We start from the raw sequence: 27,164 nt of genomic DNA, 5'->3' as shown, positions 1-27,164 counted from the left end.
TTAAGGGATCTGGAGTGTGAGAGGGGCTCCGAGCTGAGCTTGGGGCAGGCAGTTGGGGTTTAAGAAGGGGTTCTAGGTGCAGGCAATGGGAGGGTGTTTGGATGAAGGGGTGCTTGAGGCTAGGAGGACGGAGGGGGGTCATGACTGGGATGTGGATTCCAGCTGGCACTGCTTACCTCAGGCTCACCCCTGCCCTGGCCCTGCACCACTCCCAAAAGCAGCCCGCAAACTCCATCCCAAGTCCTGTTGTGGGCCCGCCCCCCGCTCTGTGGAGATAGGGTACAGGGTGGGAGAGGGGGCACCTTGACATCAACACCCTTCTTCTCCCTCCCCTGCCCTGCACAGCAAGCAGGAGGCTTCTGGAGGTGAGGGGAGGCAGTTCCAGTGCAGTAGAATCATAGAATCATAGGACTAGAAGGGACCTCGAGAGATCATCGAGTCCAGCCCCCCGCCCTCAAGGCAGGACCAAGCTCCATCTACACCATCCCTGACAGATGTCTATCTAACCTGTTCTTAAATATCTCCAGAGAGGGAGATTCCACCACCTCCCTTGGCAATTTATTCCAATATTTGACCACCCTGACAGTTAGGAATTTTTTCCTAATGTCCAATTTAAACCTCCCCTGCTGCACTTTAAGCCCATTACTCCTTGTCCTGTCCTCAGAAACCAAGAGGAACAAATTTTCTCCTTCCTCCTTGTGACACCCGTTTAGATATTTGAAAACCGCTATCATGTCCCCCCTTAATCTTCTTTTTTCCAAACTAAACAAGCCCAGTTCATGAAGCCTGGCTTCATAGGTCATGTTCTTTAAACCTTTAATCATTCTTGTCGCTCTTCTCTGTACCCTTTCCAATTTCTCCACATCTTTCTTGAAATGTGGCGCCCAGAACTGGACACAGTACTCCAGCTGAGGCCAAACTAGTGCAGAGTAGAGCGGCAGAATGACTTCGAGTTTTGCTTACAACACACCTGTTGATACAACCTAGAATCATATTTGCTTTTTTTGCAACAGCATCACACTGTTGACTCATATTCAACTTGTGGTCCACTATGACCCCTAGATCCCTTTCCGCCATGCTCCTTCCTAGACAGTCTCTTCCCATCTTGTATGTATGGAACTGATTGTTCCTTCCTAAGTGGAGCACTTTGCATTTCTCTTTATTAAACCTCATCCTGTTTACCTCTGACCATTTCTCTAACTTGCTAAGGTCATTTTGAATTATGTCCCTATCCTCCAAAGAAGTTGCAACCCCACCCAGTTTGGTATCATCTGCAAACTTAATAAGCGTACTCTGTATCCCAATATCTACATCATTGATGAAGATATTGAACAGCACGGGTCCCAAAACAGACCCTTGCGGAACTCCACTTGTTATCCCTTTTCAGCAGGATTTAGCACCTAAATCCTAGTAGGGGGAGGGGCAGCTGAAGTGTCAGCACTTGATAGCCTCTTGGTGAAACCAGTCAGGATCACCTGTCAGAAGCTCCAAGATCTACCAATAGATCCCGATCTATTGGTTGGTGACTACTGATTAGACAAAGGCTGCTTTGGTATCCCACTGAGCAGCCTGTCTGCAGCTTGGGGGGGGGGGGGGGGGGCGGGCGGGGGAAGGCTGGGACTGAGTTACCCTGCCAGTCTGAGTTTTAAATGCAGAGCATGCAGGGGAGGGAGAGTTGTTGCAGTTAATCGGGACCACTAACCGATAAGCAATAGCTTATCAGTCATCTGACTAGCTGCTAACATCCCTATTAGGAACGGGACTGCACCAGCTCATTAATTTGCAAGTGACTACTTGCCTCTGGTTCTTCCCAGAATGATCCTAAGTTAATAAACCCCAATCATGTTGCTCTTTATTTAATACTTTTGTATCTAGATTTTACTTAGTAATTCTAGGTAAAAAAATAATAATTCTGAAAATGAAGCTGTGGGTTAAATATTTCAGACTTCACCCTTCTCCAAAGACACAATTTTTGTGCATCAGTGAGTGCCAGGAGAGTTATAGGAGCCGACCAAACACGTTCTAGACTAGAGGCTGCAATTTCTACCAAATGATCTCTGGGTCCCTCTCACCTGTCCTCCATTTCCAATGGAATAGGCACAATAGTAAACTCAATGTCTTATCAATAAGAGACGTCAAAAGGCCTTTACTGCAGTGGATGAACAACAGTAGTCAACCCACCACCAAAAATGATAAGTCATAAGTAGTTCAGAGAATTCTCTTCTGGTTTAGTCTGTCTCATACCATGTCCATTTCCCATTAACTGACCAAAGCTTTCTAAGGCACTCTCCAATACACAGCAAGCCTGCCAGAGTCTGTCTACGTGCCCTGGCCCCCAGCCTCTGCCTATTTCCAGGGGTCTTCTGACTGCTATTGAGACAACAAGGAATCAGCAGAGGATGTATGCATATTGCTTAGCAGCAGTCCTGTGCGGAGATTGTTACCAAGATAAACTAAACTTTATTGCCCTGCTGCTGAGATGAGGCACTATGCTGTTACCGTATTGGATGCAGAGAGATGACAGAAGCAAGTGCTCAGAAAACAAGTTGTTCAATTTTTTCTTTATATTTTCAACTGGGATTTCTCCACACACAATTCAGGACAAGCCAGGTTTCCCTAGATTCCCACTGAATTACACCTACCTGCTATAGTTTTCCATTCACCTCTTCCCCAGCCCCTCTCTGGTGGAGGTTCTTTTTGGAGTCAGAGATGATTTCGGCTAAGTCAGCAGGAAGCTCCTGCTAACTCAGAGTGAAATGCATCCCTTATAGAGCTCTGTCCATAAATACCTAGGGCATGAGAGCTCAAGTCTCCTACTGGGCAAGCCCCCTTCCTTAAGCAGGTAGTAGGGCCCTACCAAATGTATGGTCCATCTTGGTTAATTTCACAGTCAAATTTAAAAAACATACATGCCACAATTTCAGTAATTTAAATCTGAAACTTTACAGTGTTGTAGTTGTAAGGATCCTGACCCAAACAAGAGTTTGGGGAGGTTGCAAAATTGCTGTAGAGAAGGTTACAGTACTACTACCCTTCCTTCTGTGCTGCTACTGGCAGCAGCACTGCCATGAGAGCTGGGTGGCTAGAGAGTAGCAGCTGCTGGCTGGGAGCCCCCCTCTGAAGGCACAGCTGCTGCCAGCAGCAATGCAGAAGAAAGGATGGCATAGTATGGCATTGCCACCTTTCTGCACTGCTGCTGGCAGTGGCGCTGCCTTCAGAGCCACCTCTCCAGCCAGCCAGCTTATAGAAATAAGGGTAATAATCGAGTGACCCCCTCCCATAAAATAACCATGCGACTCTCCTGCAACTCCCTTTTGGGTTAGGACCCCGAATTTAAGAAATGCTCGTCTCCCCTGTGAAATGTGTATAATACTCTTTCAAAGCATATAAAAGACCAGATTTCACGGCCTGTGATGTTTTGCATGGCTCTGAATTTGGTAGGGGCCTACAGATATCTATTTTACTGTGCGAGAAGGATGTTAGCGTGTACTCATTTACACGATTAACTGAGAAGCCCAGGATTACCAGTTAATCTTAATGGCTACATGCCCGTCCCTGCTGCTTCTGTGTCAGAGGCAGCAAGGAGGTAGGAGCCAGTGCCCATGGGGAGGTGGCTTTTAAGCCAGCACTCTGCATCCTGGCTCCTGGAGCCACCTGCCCCACCCTCCAGTGGGGTAGGGAGGAGGAGAGCTCCTCATGAGCACCAGCTCCTGCCTTCCCCCATGAGTAACTGTGTAACTGCTAAAAATGTCAGCAACTACACGATTTTAAACATCCCTACTATAAGACACTAGCCCTTGAGGAGCAGAACCTGCTGAATCATTTTGTCAGGTTACACTGGGGCTGAGTTATTCATTTTCAAAGGGAGAGCAAAAGCCAGCATGTGTCTTGTGCTGTAGCACAGGGCTTGAACTATAGATTCCCCCCCTGCCGGGCCCCCAACAGTCAGTCTCAGACAGGTGGAACTGTGCTCTACTACATTCCAAATAAAGGGATAGGCCACAGGAAAACAAAGTTAAATTTCACTGTTCAGTTCTAAAATCAATTTCTCATGAACCAATGATGAATGGACGGAACTGGAAATCCAGCAGTGTGCCCTTCAGCACACAATCAATCACAACTTAATTGAGTCCTGAGTTCGAGAGGAGTCAAGCACCCTATATTGCAATGAACACATTCCTGTGCTTCCACCTTTGTCCCCAGTGCACACATCGTGCCGGAGAAATGCACAAGTTTGAGGTGTAGGGTTGCCAGGTGTCTGGGATAGAACAGGACAGTCTGGTATTTTCACATGGGGAAAAAAAAATTCAGAAAATACTGGACATCTAAAGTGTCTGGTATTTTCTGATTTTTTTCCCCAGCCAGGAGGTGAAAATCCTGGGCGCTTACCAGGTTCTGCAGGGGAGCTGTCTGGCCCAGCGCAGCGAGGCAAAATGCGGGACGGTTGCAGGCAGCCTGTTACGGCCCAAAAGCCACAAAAACAAAGCAATTCTTAAAGGGGTCACGCTGTTTTTTGGTTTTTTTGCTTAACAACTCTCGGGGTCCTTTTTTTCCCCCCCCGTATTTTTTTAAGAAACCATCTGGCAACCTTAGCTGCATATTGCCATTGATAATGGGTCAGGCCTTCACCTGGGAGAAACGGGTGTAGGCTAGGGTTGCCAGGTGTCCAGTTTTCACCTGGACTGTCCGTTATTTAGGTCCCCCGGCCAGTTAAAAAAACAAAACAAAACATCCCCTCCCCCCCCCCCCTCAAGAGACTTCTTCCCATTTAGGAATACAGTAAATTATGCTAACTGTGCCACAACACTGTTTCCATTACAACTGGGATCCCAGACCCTTGTACATTCTACTTTCAATGGGTAACAGTGCAGAGACACGCTATGTATGCTACATCGATGTGGGCATGCTAAATGCCATGGTCATGCAAGAGTTTAATGATAACATTTCTCCAATACTGACTCAGCTAATCTTGTAAAAAGGTCCCACGCAGAGGATGAAATTTCATTTGGCTAGGCTCCGCTGCAATATCTGGAGAGGTGATTCAGCTGGAATGTGGAACTACTATATTGGCTTAAACTTTATAAGACAAGTCTTCCCTGGGAAACAGCAAAAGTGTTGCATGCGATGGACAAGTGGGTGTGTGTGTGAGAGAGAATGACACCTCTAAAATACTTGGTGAAAAAGCAAGATGCCTACCAGTTTAAAAACAAGAAATGTAACCGTATGTGCTATCCAACCCAGCTTCAGGTGAGCAGAGAGTAGAGAAAATGGGAGAGCCTACGGGACATACCTCATACAAGCATGGGCCGCGAGTTATATGGGCTTGTGAAGCCCAGGCTCCAGCAATATTCAGAGCCAGGGGCCCTGCTTCACCAATATTTGGAGCTGGGTCTCTCCCCCGGCTCTGAATATTGCTCCCTCCCTCCCAGCCCCAGAGTGTCCCCGGAGGAGAAGAGGACTTGTAATGGGGCACCTGCAGCCCCAATGTTACGGAGTGCAGGGGCTCTGCCACTGGTCATGCCACGGCAAGCTGCCGCGGCAGGCTGGCCCCGCCCCCGTGCCCTTGCGGCACATGCGCAGACTGTGCACCAGACAGGGTGCCGGGATGCGGAGGCCTCGCCCCGGGCGGACGCTACAGTGAGTGGGCACGGCAGGCCAGCCCCGTCCCCGCACCCTTGTAGCGCATGCTCATGCCGCGCCGGGTATTTTAAATGCCCGCGGTGTGGCAGGCAAGGGGGAGGGAGTCCGCCCAGCCCAGGCCCGGGGAATGGGGGGGGGGGGGGGGGAAGGGAGCTCTGGGAGGTGCCCACTCTCCTGTGGCAGCCGGTACCCGGCAGGGAACCCCGCGGGGCGGATGCTTAGACTCTGCAGCCCCAGAAGGAACAGGCGGAGGCCACTCTGGCATCCAATGTCCCCTCGATGGACAGCAGGGCAGCAGGGCCTGATCACAGACTCCAGCACCGCTGACCCGCAAACTGGAAGGCAGAGGTAGGGGAGGGGTGGGAGAGGAAGGGGCTTGTGCTGAGGGGAGGGGGCAGGTCAGGAGAAGAAAGGGAAAGGCACCAAGAGACAGCATGGGGAAGAGACAAATGCCAGGGGGCCAAGTGCAGACAACGAGGAAAAGGGCAGGAGGGGAGGTATCAGTGGGAGGGGGACAGGGTGATGCTGGGAGAGGAGAGGATTAGGGTACTGGGGGCTAGAGGGCAGAGAAGGAGGTGTTGGGAGAAGGTTTGAAAGAGGGGGTGGGCATGAGGAAGGGGGGGATAGAGCAAGTCGTGTGAGGGCACAGGGGCATGAGGGGAATGGGGGCAGAGGCTGGCAAGGGGGTGAGAATCAGGGAAAAATAGGACAAAGGGGGCAGGAGCAATGAGGGAAGAGGGAGGCACCAGGAGGGTGCAGGTGCCAGGGGATTCTGGGGGTGAAGCAGAAGGTCAGACACCTGCAGGGGAGGGACCAGCACCAGAGCAGAGAGGCAGGGCAGGTGTGAAGAGAGAGGTGTTAGGAGACGGGATGAGGAGGGGTAGCTCACATGATCAGAGCTACTGGAAGAGTGGGCACAGGGGGCAGAGAAGGGCTGATGGAGGGAGGCAGGTCTCAGGAGGGCTGAGGGCAGTGACAAGGGAAGGAGTCAGGACAGCAGAGGAGGGGGAGGGGTTGGGGGGAGGCAGCAGGCACCAGGGGAGCTGATGGAACAAGGGGAGGAAACATGGCAGCAGAGAGAAAAGGTAAAGGTTTAAAAATATGTATTAATAACTGGGGTGCCACATGGCACATCCAAACAAGCCACATGAACTCAGTACTGGTGCACGACACAAAATTCATTCTGCTCATGGGAGGAAACTTTTAGGCTATGTCTACACCAGCGGTTTCTTGTGCAAGAACATCTTGCGCAAGGGTTCTTGTGCAAGAAGTCTTGTGCGAGAACAAGTCCACGCTGCCATGTGCAAGCTGTGCTTTTGCCCAAGAACATCCATGGCAGTGTGGATGCTCTCTTGCCCAAGAAAGCTCCAATGGCCATTTTAGCCATAGGGGTTTCTTGCGCAAGAAATCCCTGCTGAGCATCCACACTGCCCTCTTGCGCAAGAGAGCTTACACCTGTTAGAAAAGAGTGTAGCTCTTGCGCAAGACGCCCTCTCTTACCATGTTGTACTGTAAATTTCCTTGCGCAACAGCAGGCGGGCAGCGTGGATGCTCTGTGGGTTCTTGCACAAAAAGCCGAGAATGTAGACAGACTCAGAGGGAACACTTTCCCCAGCTCTCTGCCCCCAAGTTAATGTCACACACATTGGGTTAATGCAATTGTAGGATAGTTGCATGCAGGAGGTTTGGTGGGAGCCAAACTAATCCCTGTTGGTAGGCGGATGGTGGGAAAAGCCCTTTGAGAGGGGTGACATGACACCTTTTACTTCTGGTCATGTGTCCATCTTGCCCCGAGCGAGTTACCTCCAGAGGCGTGGCTAATGGGGCACCACCAAAAATTATACAAACCTGCCACCCATGCATACAAGTGCCTTCCTCTTCCAGTGCAGGATTCCCACTTCACTTCTGTCCCTACTCCCCGTACTTACAACAACGCATCTCACCCCACACCCTGGAAGAGAGAGCTACTCCTTATCCTCAGTGGGGTGTTGGGAGCTCTCATGCTGCCCCAATGCTGGGTCAGCTCCTATGACACCGTCTCCAAATGCTCCAGCACATGAACAGCGGGTGGACCAGCAGTTAGGGGAGGCTAGCTCCCCTTCCTACCCACCTGGCCCCTCCCCCCTTCTGCTTGTGGTCCCATCTCTACTCTCCCTTCTGTCCCCCACTGGAGCCCAGCGCTCATCTCCTCTTCTGCTGGACCCTCCTGTCACAGGCCAGAGTCCCCATTCCCCCCAAGCATGGGCTAGGCAAGGAACACAGAGCTTGCTGAGCCTGTGGCCCAAGTCTTGAAGCGTGCACCACTGCCGTAACACCCCCACCGCACCAGAGCATCCAGCAGGTGGTGCCACAGCAGCATCCCCAACTGCAGTGCTAGGCAGGGCCCCAGCCCTAGCCTCTGGCTTCCTCGAGGAGCAAGCATAAGAGAGTCCTGCTTAAACAACACACAAAGGCAGGCAACTGAATAGTGACAAAATGTGAGTGCTTACACTCAAACGCTTGAAGTCTATAAATCCTAAGATGGGTGAACCAGAGCGCCTGGCACTAAATGAGGAAACTGATACAATGGGCATCACAAAAACATGGTGGAATAGGGATAATCAACGGGACATGGTAATACCAGGATACAAAATACATATGAACGACAGATTCTACAGTTAAAGAAAAAAAAATCTTAAATGAATCAAACTTTACCACAGAATCTCTATGGATAGAAATTTCATGCTAGAACAATAAAAGTTTAGCAGTAGGAATATACTACTGAGCACCAGGCCAAGACAGTGACTGTGAAATGCTCAAGAAGATTAAAGTGCCTACAAAGGCAGAAAATGCAATAATGACGACAGATTTCAGCGATCCTTATATTGACTGGACATGTGTCACCTCCAAACAGAATGCAAAGATAACATTACTAGACATTAAATGACTGGTTTTGGGAGTAGTTTGGCTTGCAACACATAATAGGAGGCCAATTCTTGATTTAGTCCTAAATGAAGCACAGGATCAGATTGTGCCCAACATGATATAGCTGAATCACTTGATAATAGTGACCACCAAGTAATTAAATTTGACATCTGTGTAGGGCAAAAAATGCCAGAGAAATGCACTATCATCCCATTTAATTTCAAAATGAGGAAGTTACAATGGAAATTAAAAGAAACAATCACAAAAAAGCAAAGTGCCTGCAAGTAGCATGGACGCTATTTAAAAATACCATAATAGAGGGCTCAAATGAAATGTATATCCCCAAATTAAAGAACAAATAGTAAGAGAGCTGAACACAGACCTCCAAGACGAAATAGCAGATAAAATAGGTAGCGAGAGGCAAAAAAGCATCTATTAAAATTAGAAGTCAAATCCTAGTGAGGACAACAAAAAGGAACAAACTCTGGCGAGTCAAGTGAAAAAGCATAATAAGGCAAGCCAAGAAAATCTTGATAGCAACCAGCCAAGGACACAAAAACTAACAGCAACTTTTTTTTTTTTACACCAGAAACAAGGATGCCTGTCAAACAGGGGCCACTGGACGATGAAAGTGCTAAGAGAATACTTGATGGAGATCAGGCTGTTGCAGAGAAACAAAATTATTTCTTTGCCTCAGTGTTCACCCTACACCTGAGGCATTCCTCTTAGGTGAAGAATCTGAAGAACTGTTCCAGACTGAGTCGTCAATAGAGGTGGTTTTGGAACAAAGCAATAAATCAGTAGTAAGTAGGGATGTTTAAAAGCAGGTAACTGGATAACCAGGTTAACTGCAGAAAATCTCAGTGGCTACATGGAGCTCAGGGAAGCAGCTGGCTCCCACCTGCAGCTGGAGTGGGGTGAGAGCCTACGTGTAAACGTTAATGGTAACAGAGAAAACCAGGCTTATTAGCTAATCATTTAAACAGTTATACTTTTGCATCCCAAGTAATAAGTCACTCAGTATCAGATGGTATTTACCCAAGGGTTCTGAAGGAACTCCAATATGAAATTGCAGAACTGCTAACTGATATGTAATCTACTGCTTAAATCAGACTATCAGATGACTGGAGGGTAGGTAATATTACTTTTTTTTTTTAAACCGGAGGTGGGGGAGGGGCTTCAGAGGTGATCCTGGCAGTTATAGCCACGTAAGCTTAACTTCTGCATGAGGCAAATTGCTTGAAACTATAGTAAAGAACAAATTTGAGCATGGACCTATATTGGGACAAATGCTGTTCAAAATATTCATAAAGATCTGGAAAAAAGGGTGAACAGTGAGGTAGAAAAATGTGCAGATAATAGTAAATTACTCCAGATAGTTAAAAGCGAAGCTGACTATGAAGAGTTACAAAAGGATCTCAGAAAACTGGATGACTAAGCAACAAAATGGCAGGTGAAACAATGTTGATAAGCGCAAAGTAATATTTTCCAGAGTGCAAACTTAGTTATGCATATAAAGTGATGAGATTAACAGGCACCAGATTTAAAAAAACCTATTTCTTCACACAACACAACACCCTTGTTGCCAGGGCATGTTGTGAAGAATATAACTGGGTTCAAAAAAGACCTAGATAAGTTCATGAAGAACAGGTTTGTTAAAGCATATTCGTCAAGATGGGGGACAACCCCATGCTCCTGGTGTCCCTAAATCTCCAGCTGCCAGCAGCTGGGACTGGATGAGAGAGGATGGATCAGTCAATGAATTGCCCTATTCTGTTCATTCTCTCTGAAGCCATTGCCAGAGACAGGATACGAGACTAAATGGACCTTTGGTCTTGCCCAATATGGCCGTTCTGATGGTCTAAGTGGAATGGCTTCACCATTATGTGTGCAGAGAGACTTGCCCTCTAAATTTAAACTTCAGAGGACAGGCAGACTTTTTGTTCAATTGTGTAAGATTATCAGCCTCACCTGCTTAGGAGAAGGCCATCTGATAAACTATGGTTAGAAATGAGGAATCAAAGGATAACACTATCTGCTAATACAACACAAAATGAAAGAATGCAATACTTTCTGAGCATTTGACTTCAGCTTAGGTGTTTTGGCTAGTCTGAGATATCCATGCAACAATATCGAGATCTTTTAAAAGTAACACTTACGTTTGAGCTCATGTGTCTGACCACATCCCGAGGGACCACGGAGCGATCCTCAAGCTTCAGCTAGGAGAAGAGAGGAAAATAAACAACTAGGTTTAGTGACCTCAGATAATATTTGGTGAAAAACTAGGACAAAGTAAGTGAAATAGTCTATTTAGCTGTCAATATTTCAATGCTCCCAGAATATAGGGTGTTTCAGGAGAGGCTCTCAAAATGCTTTTATAGACACTGGATCGTGGGTGGTCGGTGAAGGCAGGGCTGGCGGAGGTAAGCCCCTCGCCCCACCTTCAGCTCCACCCCTTCTGCTAGGCCCTGCCCCTCAGGAGGCGGAGCAGTGTGCCACAGTTGTACTTGCCCTTGGAACCACTGAGAGAGAGGGGAGTGGGCACATGCTTGCCACAGCCTCCCCAGTCCCAGTGGAAGACACTGCACTGCATGGCCTCGCCAAACCCAGCACACACTGTTAACTCACCCTGCCTCCTCCCTTCCCAGTGTTCCGGAGCTGGAGAGGCTGGGCTGGGCCGGGCTGAGTGGAGCACTGGGAAGGGAGGAGGCAGGGCATGCTGCAATGCACAGCCCGGCCCCTCCAGTCCCAGAGCACTGGGGGAGGAAAGAGGGCACACCATGCAGCCAGGCCTGGTCTCCCTAGTCCTGGAGCACCTGCAGGGCAGGCGCTGGGGGCAGCAACACTCCACCCCCAAAACACTTATATTAGGCACTCTTGGGGCAGAGTGTGGGCGGGGCTATGCCTGGCAGTTTGGGAAGGCAGACCCTTCCCCTGCCTTACATACCCGACATCCATGCACTGGATTAACCCTCTCAGCACCTTTCAAAGGTAGGCATTATATACATCTGTAGCTCTGCAACTAAGTGTTCTGTCCAAAGTTTTATTGTAAATCACTTGTGCTGCAACGCCAGGAATAGGACAAAGAAATCTTGACTCAGTTCCTAATTCTCCCAACCTACATGCAGTGTCCTATGGTGGAGAGGGAAAGGGGGGATGGCGAGACAGATGAAAGCAAATCACACAGGGCAGTTCCCCTTTGTCCTGCACTATTCATCAGTCACGCTTCATACACAATATCCCAAAAATTGTGTGGTAATCCTATTTTGAAAAGAGTGTCACGTGCAGCTCTTGAAAACCCAAATCTTAACCAGCAAGGCATGTGATCTGTATTATTATGCTTTCCATCACAGCAATCACTCTCCTTAAAGCCAGTAAAGTTGACATTCTCTAATCTTGCAGCAAAAATGTTAGGAACCATAATTGTGCCTTTCATTTCACTCAGCAGTCCCATTGTCCAGGCCAGATAACATGCCTGTGTCCGAACACACCATTAAAAACAGGCTGCGATTTGTTCATACACATCACCTTTCAAACTCCAGGCTTCACAAAGCACTTTACAGTAATGAGTTAGAAATTAGTTCCAAAGCAACTGTGGCAGCAAATGGAGCAGCTGAACAACCATTAGATGCTCAGCAACAGCCCACACACAGCTTTGGGCACGAGAACTCACTGAACTGAGAGGGAGATGGGCAACATGGATTGGTGGACTAAATGTAGCCCTAGAACAAGTACTTCTGAATTCTAACCCCAGTTCTGCCAACCATCTGCTGTTCATTGTTAAAGCACAATCTCAGTTAAACGAGGGCAATAGCAACACTGGCATTACCAAGCCACTGGAAAAACTTGCCAAGTTTTAGTGTGTGGAGTCTCCTTTACTGATAACTTAAAAACCGCGATTCGATGGTTTTCTAAAATATGTGTTCTGGAATTATTGTAAGGTGTATTACACAGCCTGAGGAGTACCGGAGGTCAGACAAATGATCTTTTCTAACCTTGGAAGCTATGAATCGCCTTTCCCCATCAATTCCTGTCCCAAAATCCAACACTGCTTCATCAGCAGCATTTGGTAGAAATCCAAGCGATAGCCTGAGGCTTGAATTAGCGATTTAATCAAAAATTTGTAATCCAAGGGCAAGTGCTAGAACCAGATATCCTAGTAAATATGATATTTTATTGAAAACCCATTAAGTAATACACAATTAACTATACTGAATGGTTAAAGCAGGGGGACTAGGAATCAGAACTCCAGGATTTTTCTCTTTCAGTTCTACCATTATATATCTCTTTGAGCAGGTTAGTTTCTGATGCCTGTTTGTGATATTTACTTCTCCTTCTAGGGATATTAAATTTAGATTAACTGGCTAACTCAATAGTTGATGCAATTTGCATTGACTATTCGATCAGTAGATAAGGCTCCATCTTTGTAGCAACAGCCAGCAGGGAGCTCAAGCAGTCTCCCACTGTCCCTGTGCTCCCTTGCAGCATTTCAAAGCAGTAGCGCAGCATGTAGACCAGGGTCAGCTGGGGACTCCGAATTCCCAGGTGACCCCAGGCTCAATGTGGCGCTGCTGCTTTGAAGCGCCACGGGGAGCCCAAGGCCAGCTGAGAGTCCAGTCCCTGGCTGGCTCCTGGCTTCATGCGGTGTTTCAAAGCGGCAGACCCTGGGCTCCACACAGTGCTGCCACTTTGAAACACTGCGTGCAGCCCAGGCCAGCTGCCCGGGCTGTACATGGCATTTCAAAGTGGCAGCACAGCATGGAGCCCGGATGCTGACACTTTGAAGCACCCCTTTGCCTCCCCCTGCCCTTGCTGCCTCTTTCTGATAGAGGCAGCAAGGTAGGGAGGGAAGTGACTAGTCAACTAGCATGCTGACGATCTGATAAGCATTTACCTATCAGATAGTCAATTAGTTGACTAAACATTCACAACTCTATCCTTCCACAACTCTCAGGAGTACTGAGGGATTAAGTTTTTGTAAAGCAGTTACAAATTCTTCAGTGAAAAGGTATTAAACATACATAGTTATTTTAACAATGAACCACAGGTGATTACAGTATTTACATCCCAAGAGTCAATCATAAACTGCACTATGACAAGCCAAAGAATGAACTTAGTCTGAGATTCAAAGTGGACCATTTATGCTAATATTGTAATATGCATTAGAGTAATTTAATGGCAATGAGACTGGTGTTAACACATCATAAATTAAACTTTACTTACTAAATCATACTTTATTACTAGCTACAGTGTCTGGTGGATCCCTAATGGTGACATGGTGATCTTATGTCAAGCATACTTAACTTTTTGTTGTAATATGATAAATTATAAACCAAAAAAACCTAAGACAAATATTGTTTCCATCCCGCTCCTAATAGGTAACCCACAAAAACTGATGAACAAAGTGGCCTGAATATACACCCTTCCTAGGATTTTTCTTCATTATTCACAAACAAAAAGAGCCGCATCCTCAGATTCTTTGTAAGATGCGCTTGAGTTGTTCTCTGGAGCTCATCTCCGTTCCTGATTCTTAAACACTTTGCCCTAAGCAAGGCTCAACTCTGTTATACTTTAGCACAGGCTAGAAGATGCACCCAGTTTGGTTGCCAGGATGAGCTAGCAAAGCAGTGCTACATCTGTGCGCTGGCTAGCAGGTGCTAGAATCCTGTCACTATGTTTAGAAGTGCTGCCGTTAAATAGAAGGTTACCAAACTGCAGAGAAAACCAAATCAAAGAAAATGTTAAAAAAAAATTAATGGGATGCCTTGTGAATACCAGATATTCAACTCATTCCAGTTTCCTCTCCTCCTCTATTTGTGCCTGGGAGAGCAACCCTTTCTTCAACTGAAGTGCACCCCTTTGTCAAAATTCTTTTATGTGCTATATTTCTCTTTGAAAACCAATATCGCAATGAGGCTTCTGCATTCAAGTCATGGGCCTTGATAATGCCAGTAGGAATCTAAAGTCCCAATTCCTTGAATAGGCACCTGCTTGGCTATTCCTGAATAGCCTGGTACATAGCCAAGTCTTTCCACTAGTCAGATGTTTTGGCCCAGACTGGCAGCATTATTGTGTAATATACCAGACTTTGAGCTACACAGCAAATCCATCGCCTACAAGGCACCATCCTCATCTTAGCAGGGTCGTCTGTAAGGATGTAAAATCCTGTTTGAAAAGTTAACTGGTAAACATTACGTTTCAATGGGATCCTGTGAAGCAGTCCCTGCCTGCGGTGCAGTGGGCCCACTTGGACTGGAGTAGCCTCCTATCTATGTGGCAGGTTAACTAGTTACCCAGTTAAGCAACACTGGATAAAGGTGACGTGTAACTGGTTAACCACTTTTCTAATAGTCTGCAACATCTCTTTCCAGGTCAGATAACATTTTTTTTTTTAAACACACACAGAGTGGGAGGAATACAAATCATCTCGTTGCTGAAAGTGGCGAAATAACAGCTGATATTTCATAAAAAACAAAAAACAAAAACAAACTTAGCTCAGTTTTTAAACTGGAATATTTGTTACCATCTACACAACTTCTAAAGTTGAGATGGAAGTCTTGGTAGACTACTTAGGATATGTTAGGGTTAAATTCTCATTGTGATGCATGGGGATTTAACCACTTAACTCAATAAAGCTAATGAGATTTCCTCTCAGACAGCCATACTCTATGTTAATAGATCAAAGGAGAGCAATTTGCTTGGATGATTCAGAATAGCCAGAAGTGCCAACAATTGCATCAGGTAAAGTAGTGATCTATTATGAAGCTATAAATTGCAAATACTTCCTTAAAAGAAGTGCTACTGAGATTGTTTTTTGAACAACTAGCTCTGTAGGTACTCAAAATAACCAGTGTGTTTATTTTATACACAAAAGTTTTCTGAAACAGGGCACTCATCTGCTTAAAATCAACAAGTGCCTAAATTTTGAACAGAATTCAATTTTCAAGCTATTGCTATGGTTACGCTTGGAATTTAACCAACAAAATGAGACGCTTTCTATATTTCCATGGGTGAAGTCTAAGTAGTCACGAGCTATCCAATTAATACACAGGAGAAAATGCGCACGCACACATGCACACACACCATTTGCCTTTTTACCTCTTGGGGCAGCGACAGTATATTTTAACTTCATAGTTTCCACAGGGATAAAGTAAAGTAATTCTGCATTAAAAAAAATGCATGAAGAGTGGCAGCTGCAAAACAACTGTTCACTATAAACAGGAAATTGTCACACGAGAATACTGAATAGTCTGTTCTCCGCTCAGGATGAAGTGAGAGATGGAAGCTTGAGAACAAAATTAACCTGGAGAAACAAAACAGTATTAAGAACAAATGGATCTCATGTGAAGCAAGCTGGGGTTTTTTTGGTTTCTAACGGACTGTATCTGTATCACAAAAAGGCACCACAACTGGCTGCACCTCTTGTAGGCTCAGATAAGAGGAGCCAACTGACCATTCCAGGGGAGTCCTGGAGACAACTCCCCTTACAGAGTCACAGATTTCAGAGGAAAACTTAAACAACTAATAGACTAGAAGCACCTTAAATACTAACAAAACATGTAGATGGTATTATGGGCTTTTGTGGGCACAACCCACTTCTTCAGATGACTGGAGTATCAGAAGTCCAGATCCAAAAATAAATAAGGGAAATGGGGGGAGGGGGGAGAGAAGAAGAGAGAAATAAAAAGAAAAAAAAAAGGAAGGGGAAAGGAGGAAAAAAAAGACAGCGAGTAGATGGTTCAAATAGTTACAAGAGGCTGATAAGAACAATTAGGACCTCCATTGTTTGGCTGGTTGGTTAAGTCATTAGGATGTGGAAGGTAGGTGGGAGCCAGCTGATGTCTTAATACCTTGCCCATCTTAATGACTTATCCAACCAGCCAAACTATGGAGGTCCTAATTGTTCTTAGTGATAGAAATGTAGCCCTGTTTGTCCTGCATTTTGCTTCAGCTACCCCAGACTATGTAGCACTTTAAAGACTAACAAGATGGTTTATTAGATGATGAGCTTTCGTGGGCCAGACCCACTTCCTGATACTATTTGATCTGAGGAAGTGGGTCTGGCCCACGAAAGCTCATCTAATAAACCATCTTGTTAGTCTTTAAAGTGCTACATTGTCCTGCATTTTGCTAATTGTTCTTATCAGCCTCTTGTAACTATTTGAACCATCTACTCACTGTCTCTATTTTTTTTCCTCCTTTCCTCCTCCGTTTTTCCCTCCCCCCCCTTCCCTTATTTATTTTTGGATTTGGACTTCTAATACTCCAGCCATCTGAAGAAGTGGGTTGTGTCCACGAAAGCCCATGATACCATCTACGTTTTGTTAGTCCTTAAGGTGCTACTAGACTCTTCATTGTTTTTTCTGTTAGGCTATGTCTACACTGCAAGGTTTTTGCGCAAAAACCCGCAGAGTGTCCACATCTCAAGCGCGCTTTTGCGCAAGAAAATACAGTAAAAGGGCAGAACAGAGGGCTTTTTGTGTTGTAGGTAAACCTCCTTCTAGGAGGCATAACTCCTTTTTGTGCTACAGCTGTTGCACAAAAAGGCATGTGTGGACATTCCACAGGGGTTTCTTGCGCAAATACAGCCTATCCAAAAAAGCACACACTGTGAATGGCCATCAAAGTTTTCTTGTGCAAGAGCGTCCATGCAGTGTGGATTCTCTCTTGCACAAAAGCAATGCACTTTGAGGTGTGGATACGCTGTGGTGCAAGAAGTTTTTGTGCAAAAATTCTTGCGCAAAAGGCTTCTTGCGCAAGAAGCCCGTAGTGTAGATGTAGCCTTGCAGACCAACTCGGCTTCAGAGGGGTAGCCATGTTAGTTTTTGAGGTGCCACAGGATTCCTTGTTGTTTCTACCCTTATAGAGATACTCTCTAATTTAGGAGTTTGGAAACTACCAGGGATGACAACAAGATGGTAACTCGTCCTTGACACTACCCAAGCTGAGACTTCAGCCCCAAAGGCTGTCAATCACAAAATTCACTTAAACATAATATGCAGTTAGCATGTACAAGGACTGTGCTGCAATAAAAAGATTGGGAGAAAATAATCAGTCTTGATTATACCCACAAGTTAGTGGTAGGGATAGTAGGTAGCAGGTAATAGAATAGTCGACAAACCGCATGTCACAGAGTGTTGGGAGTCACTGGACTCTGCACCTCCATCTGCAGCCAGATGCAACTCACAGCCAGCAGGTAGAACAGAAGGGTTATTGATTTGCAGGGACACCGCATAGCACGGGATCACTGTTAACACTGGAACCAAGAGCGTTCAGCAGCATTCCACTTGAGGAGCAGGAAGCCAGGTTCCTGTTCCTTCCTTCCTATTCTAACCCTCTTCTCTCACCCTAAAGGACTGCCACATCTCCCCAGAACCTAGCCGCCAGCCTGGTGTCAGCCCTGCCTCTCTCTTTGTTCCCTTTCCTGGGCCTAAGGTGTTATCTACTGTCACCTGGCCCTCAGACATGAGAGGCTGCACATTCTTCCCCAGCGAGTCATGACCAGCCTCCCCTTCCTCTTGGGAGTGGCAGCAGTGGCAGCCTCTCCTTCCTCTTGGGAGTGGCCATGGGGGGGGGGTCCCAGCTCCCTGCAGACAGAGGCTGCTGGGGGGGGGAGGAATGGAGGAGGGTGAGGCTGTCCGCGGAGAGCCAGGGCCCACCGTAGGCACAGGCTGTTTCGCAGTAGCCTCCCGTGACTACCTCTCCTGATAGACACAACAGTGTAGTGGGATAGGGCACGCAGCACCACAGAGCTGGTGCTGGGGCGAAACCAGCTTTTAAGCTGCTCCCCCCAGCACCCACTCCTGCTTCCCCCCTCCTTGCTGCCCCTGATACAGAGGCAGCTGGGGCGGGGGGTGGAGGAGGGAGGAGGAGAATGCAAGTTGTCAATTAGATTAGCCAATAAACCTAGGCTTATTGGTTAATTGTCTAGTCGACTACTCATTGACATCCCTAGTTAGTGTAGGAATATGAATATTTGATTAACAACAGACTTACTGGGTATTGCCTGAGTCCTTCAAAGCAGGTGACCGGCGGTGTGTGTGTGGGGGGGGGGGTGCAACAGACAGGGCAGGTTCTTGGGGATGGTGGGGAAGGGCAGGAAGCTGGGGGTGAGGGGTGTGTGCAACAGGGCTGGAGGTGAGGAAGGGCTCAGGTTGAGGGGGTCTCATTAGGCATAGGTCTTCTCTCCCCCAATTGTTCCTGGCTTCCAGGGGCCTTTTTTTACTCCCAATCTTTCCAGTGCTGCAGCCAGGAACTGGGGGAGGGGAGGAAAGGGTTTGGGGGCAAGGGTGCTTCTAACTGGCATGCTGGCAGCACCCCAGCTCTATTGGCCACTCCCTTGGTAGTATGGCTCCCAGTGGACACTCTGCCAGAAAGCTCTCTCCTATGGACTCACTGCCCCTACTGGATACTCTCCTACTGCCTCTCTGAACAGCAGCCCATCCCTTTGCATGTTATGGAAAACAGTTCTTTTCCAGGATCTTCTGGTTGCCCGGGCACAACCAAACTCTGATCTTGCTTTAAGTTAGGAGAAGAGGAAGCTGCATATCAAATTTGGTGGCCTTAGCTCTCACTATTTAGGAAGAATTCTTGAACAAATGGACTTGTGAACACACACACTTTAATTTGGGGGTGGGCAAGATACCTCTTGTGGGCCAGATTCAGCCCACAGACCACCCTGCCAGGACCCTCAGGCAAACAGCAGCCACTGTTTTAAGGGCAGGCTTCATGTGATCTCCCCACCCTCAGCCCAATCCTCAGCTGCTATTGGCCAAAAACAGCCAGCCAATGGGAGCTGAGAGACTGTCTTAGGGGACTGGCCTCCCAGAGCTGAGAGCCATGTGGAGGGAGCAGCTACAGTTTTAAGCAGTCTGGGGCTGCAGCAGTCAGGGAGCCCAGTCTCCCTTAGGGGTACTTCAGGGCTGCTGGCCGGGAGACATTTAGATAAGTGTCTCCCAGCCAAAGCTTGCCCCTGGCATCCCTGCCCCTCCCGCACTCCCAATTCCCTCCCCCCGGTCACCATCCAAACCCTCTGCACCTCTTGTCCCACATCACAACTCCCTCCCAGACCTTATACCCCTCCCTACAGGCTAGAATCCTCTCCTGCACTCAGACCCCGTTCCAAGACCCTGCACCCGACTCCTCTGCCCCAGGTCACAACCCCATCCTTCACCTAAATTCCCTATCAGACCTCACACCATCTCCTGCACCCCAGTCCCTTACCCCCTGTACCCTTTTGCACCATCCCAGATCCTGCACCTCCTCCACAGAAAAGTGCAGCCCTTGACCACTTTCCAAAATCTTGGTGTGGTGCCCCCCCCCCAATCAAAATTGATTGCCCACCTCTGGTCTAATATAGATATAGAAGATATGAAATGAGAATTAACCCTGGGAATACAAATGTTAAAATGGAGGAGCAGCAGTGAGAACAGAGTAAAGAAGATCCTTCCTTAGCTCCTAAGAGCAGAGCGCAGCCTTCATAAAAAGACAATGCAAGGCATGTTCCTCCCACACCTGAGAAGCAAAGCAGAGACTAGCTGCTTTTGTCAAAAACTAAAAAAATATACCGTAACAAACAAACAGTTATATTCATAGGCAGGGCTCATCCAACTGCGGCAAGCCCCGCTCGCCTGCCGCGCTCTCCGGTGGGCTGCGCATGCACAGATCACCCGAACCCGGCTCTTCCAGTTTGCAATCTACTCGCCACAGGCAAGTAGATTGTATTATTTGTCGAGCCATGTTCATAGGTTCTTCTCATCAGACTTGTATCTTACTGCAAGTATTTCTACTCGTATGCTCCAAAAAGCAATTGAGGCTCAGAGTAATCATCATCATCATCATGGATGCTAGCAAGCCAATTTCTGACCAAGCCAGGCCTGATGTCAAGCTCTATTTTTTTTTCCTTTCATGTGGTTTAATGCTTTGTACCACTCCTACTCCTTCACCATGTGTCATGGCCACTTTTAAGTCACTGTTTCAAGTACTCCTGCTAAATTCATTTAAATCTTGCTCAGACACTTACAGAAAAGGTGGACAAGTATGGTGGGGTCTTTTTGGGGAGGGCGATTAACTTTCAATTACTTAGTGAAATGAAAGAAGAGAAAGAATCAGTTACATTTAGAATTTAAAATCATATATATATATAGTAGCCCAATGTCTGTGACTAACACTGTAGCGTTAAATCTTGCCTCTGGGGGGAGCGCTGTTGCCTCCCGCTATGGCACTTGGCTGACTTTTGCACTGCTCAGCCAGGCTGCTGCGGGGGAGCAAGCCGCCATTTGGGCCCCATGGTCCCCATGCAGCACCCCTGTGCAGCATGGGGAGTGTGGGGCCCAAACGGCCGCTTGCGCCGCTTGCTCCCCCGCAGCGGCCTGGCTGAGTGGCGCAGAAGTCAGCCAAGCACCACGGTGAGAGGTGAAGGATGGCGGGGCGGGGACGTACACGCCCAGGGGGCAGGCCCTGGACGAGCGTGCGTCCCTGACGGAGATAGAGGAGAGCAGAGAGAAAGAGAAAGGAGGAGGAGGAGAAGAGAAAGGGAGAGTGAGAGGCAGAAGGTGGAGGAGAGCTGAGAGGGGGAGGCAGTAGGAGGGGGGGGGAGAGAGAGAGAGAGAGAGAGAGAGAGAAAGAGAGAGAAAGAGAGATCGGAGGCTCAGGAGGGAAGACCGACATGGAGGAGAGACCTGAAAATCCCGTCTTATGACAGGCTAATTGTCTAGTTATATCCGAAACTCCTTTTCCACGACAAATGTGAGGTTAAATGGAGATAAATTAGCTTTATTGTGCCATCATCCATTTCAAGCCTCAGCTTTATTTACCAACACATGGACAATCCTGCTCTGACCCCAGGAGAGGCTGCCTGGATTGTCTGTTGTCTTTTCCTAGCTCTAATTTCCATGGTTTTAGTCTCCTCCCAGAAAGTTTTCCTTCATGGAATGCAGATCTTAACAAATCACCACGCTATACCCTATCAAAATTAAAAACAAATGCAACTCCTTTGGATGTCCCTCAAGATCACTGTCCCAGTTGAAAATATCCAGCAATCCCCATGTTTCATTTTTATTTAAGGGGTATCACATATTCAGCACCTCTGAAGTTGCCATGGAAACCTGTAGCTCAAGGCTTTGGGGGAGGAAAAAGTTAGCAGAGAAGATTTGGGAAACAGTCTACTGCAGCAACAGGTAATGAATATTGCGACACTCTCCCTGGTAACACCAGAAAATGAGGACCCTGAATCTGCCCTATGCTGCCTTGTTCATTCTTTCAGCACCCCCATGCCCATTCTCCAACTCTCTCTTGCCCCTGTCACTTTTCATTTAATGCCATTCCCCAAACAGGGTGCCTCTTTCTGCAGTTACAATTCATGAAAGCCAAGGGGCATGTCCTAAAAGCAGTGCTTCCTTCCAAGGTAGGCAGCTACTCTGATAGCCAGCTCTGAAGCTATTCAAGAGAACTGAGCCTCTGGTTCCTTGCTGGGGATGTGCTACAGGGCTATCAAAGCAACTTTCAGAAATAAATACCCCCCCATTTTCAATCTGCTGCCCTTCCAAAAAATCCTTACTGTGATTCCAGGACCCACTGAAGTACATGCATTCCACCCCTTTCTTCCAACCGTGCCCCAAGAAAATGATCCTCCCATGTGTCTTAATTCAGAACATTACTATTCTAAAATGTGCGGACGTCACCAAATGTAGTAAAGAGAGGTCTCTACTTGACATGACCAGCAGCCTTCTTGTGTATGGACTTAGCATAACCCAAAAACATGTTACATTTAGCCACCATAAACTGAAAACAAAAACTAGAATCAGGAGAATTTGGCCTTGACACAGGCCGACAGCTGTAGCATTACTAATAGGAACAGTTATATTCACATCATGAGAATGAGAGAGTATGGACAAGCTAGCCTTAAGTTTCTGCTTCTTCCTGATAAAAATTACAAGGTTTTTTAATTCCATTAATGAAGCATAAAGGTAAGTAGACCTTGATAAGTTATTAACTTTGAAAAACACAAACACTAATGAGCATGCAGTCTTAGGTGTGTGCATTATTGTATAACGAGTGATTTGCTAGTGCTTTTGTATAGCTAAGCTTTGAGTAAAATAGTTGGTTATGACATAGATAAGGGAAATCTTCATTGTAACTATATAATGAGGGTCAGAAAATGAGCTGTAGCCCAAAGCTCAACACCAAAGCATCCAGGATTTTTAAACTCTTACACAACTAGACTGCGTGGAAGCCGGAGCCCCAGATGAGATCGGATCCTGACTAACGGGAGACATCCGTCTGTTAATAGGAATGGTGAACATTAGATGCTTACTGTGTGGGATTCTTGATTGCTAATAAATACACGCACATGTTTAAGAATACTTAGTGTGTGATAAAGGCTCTTTTATTGAGACAAGGTCCCGTAAACCCCTAAAGGGCCTACAATTGAGCATGTAACAGTGCTTGAATATAAGTGGTCTTGGGTTTGTATCTTTGGGCTAAGATGGAAAGAGAGGTTAGCGTCACTAACACACTGTCTTAGGGGATGGATGATTGTGTATTTAGAGAAGGGGGCTTATGGAGGAAAGCTAAACTAGACCATTGGAAAGAACAAACACTGCCTGAAACTGGAATTTTATGACCTGATGGATCTGAAAATGAAGGATTATAATATACAGTGTGAATAATGCTCCCTATTGATTGGTTACAGGCAGTGACACTGAAGTGTAACCCCAGGTGGGTGAGAGTTGAGACAGAGATCCTGCTCTCTTCTGTGGCTGAGCATGGAGCCACACCAGAACTTCACATGGTGCCCAGAGCCAGCACACCCATACCAAAGGAGCTGTGCTGAAATTAAATAGATTTATAAAGTGCCCAAGGGACAGTTGTTTTGAATGCATACCCACGAATGCATCCCAAGAAAGTGGACACCTACCTGAAAACTGGTCATTCTTTGAGAGTGAGAGACCAAATGCAGAGAACATGCCTCCATTTGTGGTTTCATTTACAAATGTTAAAAAAAAAAGTTGCACAATGACTGGATAATACACATCCAGATTTTCAAACTGCATACAGGGGAGTTAGGCATCCCAACTGCCTACCTCCCCTTTTACATTATGAAGTTCCCCACATTATGAAGTTCCCTACCACCTTAAAATTGGATTGTAATATGGTACAGTTCTGGTTTTTAGGCAAGCAGATTCTGAACCAAATCAGACTCATAAGGCTGGAAGAGACCTCAGGAGGTCATTGATTCCAGCCCCCTGCCCAAAGCAGAACCAACCCCGCCTAAATCATCCTGGCCAAAGCTTTGTCAAGCTGAGACTTAAAAACCTCTATGGATGGAGATTCCACTCCCTCCCTAGGGAACCCATTCCAGTTTTTCACCACCCTTCTAGTGAAATAGTTTTACCTAATATCCCACCTAGACCTCTCCCACTATAACTTGAGACCTTTGCTCCTTGTTCTGCCATCTGTCATCACCACGGCTCGACAAATTATACAATCTACTCGCCCATGGTGAGTAGATTGTAACCCGGAAGAGCTGGGTTCCGGCGATCAGCGCATGCGCAGATTGCCAAACAGCGAGGCTGATGAGCGGGGCTCACCACGGTTCGGCGAGCCCTGGTCATCACTGAGAACAGCCCCTCTCCATCCTCACTGGAACCTCCCTTCAGGAAGTTGAAGGCTGCTATCAAATCCCCCCTCACTCTTCTCTTCTGCAAACTAAATAAGCCCAAATCCCTCAGACTCTCCTCATAGGTCAAGTGCTCCAGCCCCTTGATCATTTTGGTTGCCACTGGAGCCTCTCCAATGTGTCCACATCCTTTCTATAGTGGGGGGCCCAGAACTGGATGCAATACTCCAGATATGCCCTCACTAGTGAATAATCACTTCTCTAGATCTGCTGGCAATGCTCCTTTCAATGCTCCCTAATATGCCATTAGCCTACATGGCTACAAGGGCACACTGTTGACTCATATCCAGCTTCTCATCCACTGTAACCCCCAGGTCCTTTTGTGCTGAACTGCTACCTAGCCAGTAGGTCCTCTGCCTACTGTGGACACTGCTTGCGATTCTTGCGTCCCAAGTGCAGGACTCTGTATTTGTCCTTGTTGAACCTCATCAGATTTCTTTTGTCCCAATCCTCTAATCTGGGTCACTCTGGACCCTATCTCTGCCCTTCAACATATCTACCCCCCCCCCCCGCCCCAGCTTAGCATCATCCGCAAACTTGCTGAGGATGCAATCCATCCCCTCATTAAGTCATTAACAAAGATGTTTGTGAGCTGGTAGGGCTCTGGGAGGGATGCCTCCCCATAAGGGTCAGTGGGCGGCCACTCCAACCCACTACACCCAGTTTAGTCTTTTGGGGAATTACCTACCAGTGGGTTTGGTCTAGAGCCCAGCCCCTTGATCAGGATGGGCAGCAACAAGTAGTTTAGAGCCCCCAAGCCCTTGCTCGGGGCGAGGCAGTAAAACATAAAAATAAACAGTTCAGAAGCTCAAACCCTTGCTTCAGAATGGGGTGGCAAAGTAAACAGTCAAAGACTGGCCTTAGTTCAGGGCAGGCAGCAAGCAAACAGTTCAACAGCCCGGCCTTAGCTCAGGGTCGGTGGGGGTGGGGGAAGGAACAAACAGTTCAAAACAAATAGTCTTAACATAAGAGCCCAGCTGGACCCCCTTGCTCAGATGAGGGTCCGGTGGATGTAGGCTGCACTTCAGACATAGCCAAGGGGGAAGACTGCTACCTAGGTGTGGGGTGCCAAGGGGGACACAAGCCCACCCACTCCACTGCATCCCAGCCCAGGGCCCTGGTAGCAGCAGAACGATCTGCTGCTGGGTCAGCAGGGATCCGCTCTAACATGCTGACCTGGCTCTGGCTCAGCCAACAGGCAGTCAGCTTTCCCTGGACTCTTTCCAAACTCCCTCTCGTGGGCTGTGTCTAGACTGGCCAGTTTTTCCAGAAAATCAGCCGCTTTTCCGGAAAAACTTGCCAGCTGTCTACACTGGCCGCTTGAATTTCCATGAAAGCGCTGACTTCCTACTGTAAGAAATCAGTGCTTCTAGCAGAAATACTATGCTGCTCCCGTTCAGGCAAAAGTCCCTTTTGCGTAAAAGGGCCAGCGTAGACAGTGCAGATTTGTTTTGTGCAAAAAAGCCCCGATCGCAAAAATGGTGATCGGGGCTTTTTTGCGGAAAAGCACGTCTAGATTGGCACAGACGCTTTTCTGCAAAAAGTGCTTTTGCGGAAAAGCATCCTGCCAATCTAGACGCCTTGTTCCGAAAATGCTTTTAACGGAAAACTTTTCTGGAAAATCATGCCAATCTAGACGCAGCAGTGCTGTACCTGGGACCAGGGCCAGTCCTTGGGGCTCCATCACTCCGGAAGCTCTGGCCAGGTAAGCAGTCTGTCCAGGCAGTCTGTCCAGGCAGTCTGTGAGCTGTGGGCCCAGCGGCCCAGGCCAGTCCTCAGCTTCCCCAAGCCTAGCTCCTCCAGCGGGTGCACAGAAGAGACTTCTGGCTCCTTCAATTGCTGGGCCCTCACTGGCCTTTCTGGCAGGCCTTTTATATCTCAGGCCCTGCCTCCTGGTTTCTGGCCAGGTGTTGTCCACCAAGGCTCAAGGAGGGGCGCTTCCCCCTTGGGGTCAATGGGCAACCCTCCGACCCACTACACCTACAGCCACACACACACACACACACACCCCTCTCTCAACTTCTGCTCCCAGCTATCGGGGCTGGACTCTTGACCCTCCCCCATGCATGATTAGCAATGCAGTTTGTCTTTCTCCATGCCCGGGTGGTGCTGAATCATGAATACATAATGTTGTAACGTAAGGTACCACCTCACTATTCGGAAGTTCATGTCTTTCATAGTATGCAGCCACTTGAGCAGAGCATTGTCTGTCACGAATATGAAGTTACTGCCCAGGAGGTAACACCTTAAGGCCTCGATTGCTCATTTAAGGGCCCAGACTTCCTTTTTGACCACAGAATAGTTGCGCTCCCTAGGAAATAACTTTCTCCTGATATATGGGACAGGGTGCTCCTCTCCATCTATGGTCTGGGAGAGAATAGCCCCCAGTCCTACCTCTAAGGCATCTGATTGTACCACAAAGAGGTGGTCAAAGTTAGGGCTGAATAGCATCAGTTTGCAGCAGAGGCAGTCTTTAAGGTTCTGGAATGCTGCCTCACATTCCAGTGACCACTGCACCTGTTGGGGATTGTCTTTGGTTAAGAGTAAGGGGAGGGGTGCAGCAATGGCCACAAATTGGGGGGATGAAGCAGAGTTAGTAGCTGGCGAGGCCAAGGAACTGTTGCACCTTCCGCTTTGTTGTTGGTACTAGGTATCTCTGAATAGCGTGGACCTTATCTAGGAGGGGGCGCATGAGGCTTTGTCCCAGCTGGTATCTGAGGTAGGTGGTCTCCCGCCATCCAATTCGGCACTTCATGTTGGCAGTTAGTCCTGCATCCCAAAGAGTTTGAAGAACTGCTGCCATCTGGAGGAGATGTTCTTCCCAGTTGCAAATGTAAACGACAACATCATCCAGGTAGGCGCAGACACATTCGGTATGGGCGCTTAGGAGGCCATCCATCATGCGATGTAATGTCGCTGCAGCTCTGTGAAGGCCGAAGGG

General features: G+C 47.5%; 1 protein-coding gene across 12 annotated transcripts in view; it reads right to left on the bottom strand.

The window, feature by feature from the left end:
* Nucleotides 1–27,164, bottom strand: part of UBE2O (ubiquitin conjugating enzyme E2 O) — a 129,393-nt gene that overhangs the window by 37,435 nt on the left and 64,794 nt on the right. For 6 of the 12 annotated variants that reach the window (XM_075903599.1, XM_075903604.1, XM_075903598.1 and 3 more), the window contains exons 2-3: nt 10,704–10,763; nt 4,390–4,455 (exon numbers count right to left, since the gene is read on the bottom strand). In XM_075903599.1, the coding sequence (XP_075759714.1) occupies nt 4,390–4,455; nt 10,704–10,763 (126 nt within the window). The remainder of the gene's footprint in view (nt 1–4,389; nt 4,456–10,703; nt 10,764–27,164) is intronic. The other 6 variants (XM_025178156.2, XM_025178157.2, XM_025178153.2 and 3 more) reach the window with 1 other exon arrangement.

The sequence above is a fragment of the Pelodiscus sinensis genome, chromosome 20 (genome assembly GCF_049634645.1).
Source record: "Pelodiscus sinensis isolate JC-2024 chromosome 20, ASM4963464v1, whole genome shotgun sequence".
NCBI classification, from domain to species: domain Eukaryota; kingdom Metazoa; phylum Chordata; order Testudines; family Trionychidae; genus Pelodiscus; species Pelodiscus sinensis.
This window is presented reverse-complemented; position numbering and strand designations above follow the sequence as displayed.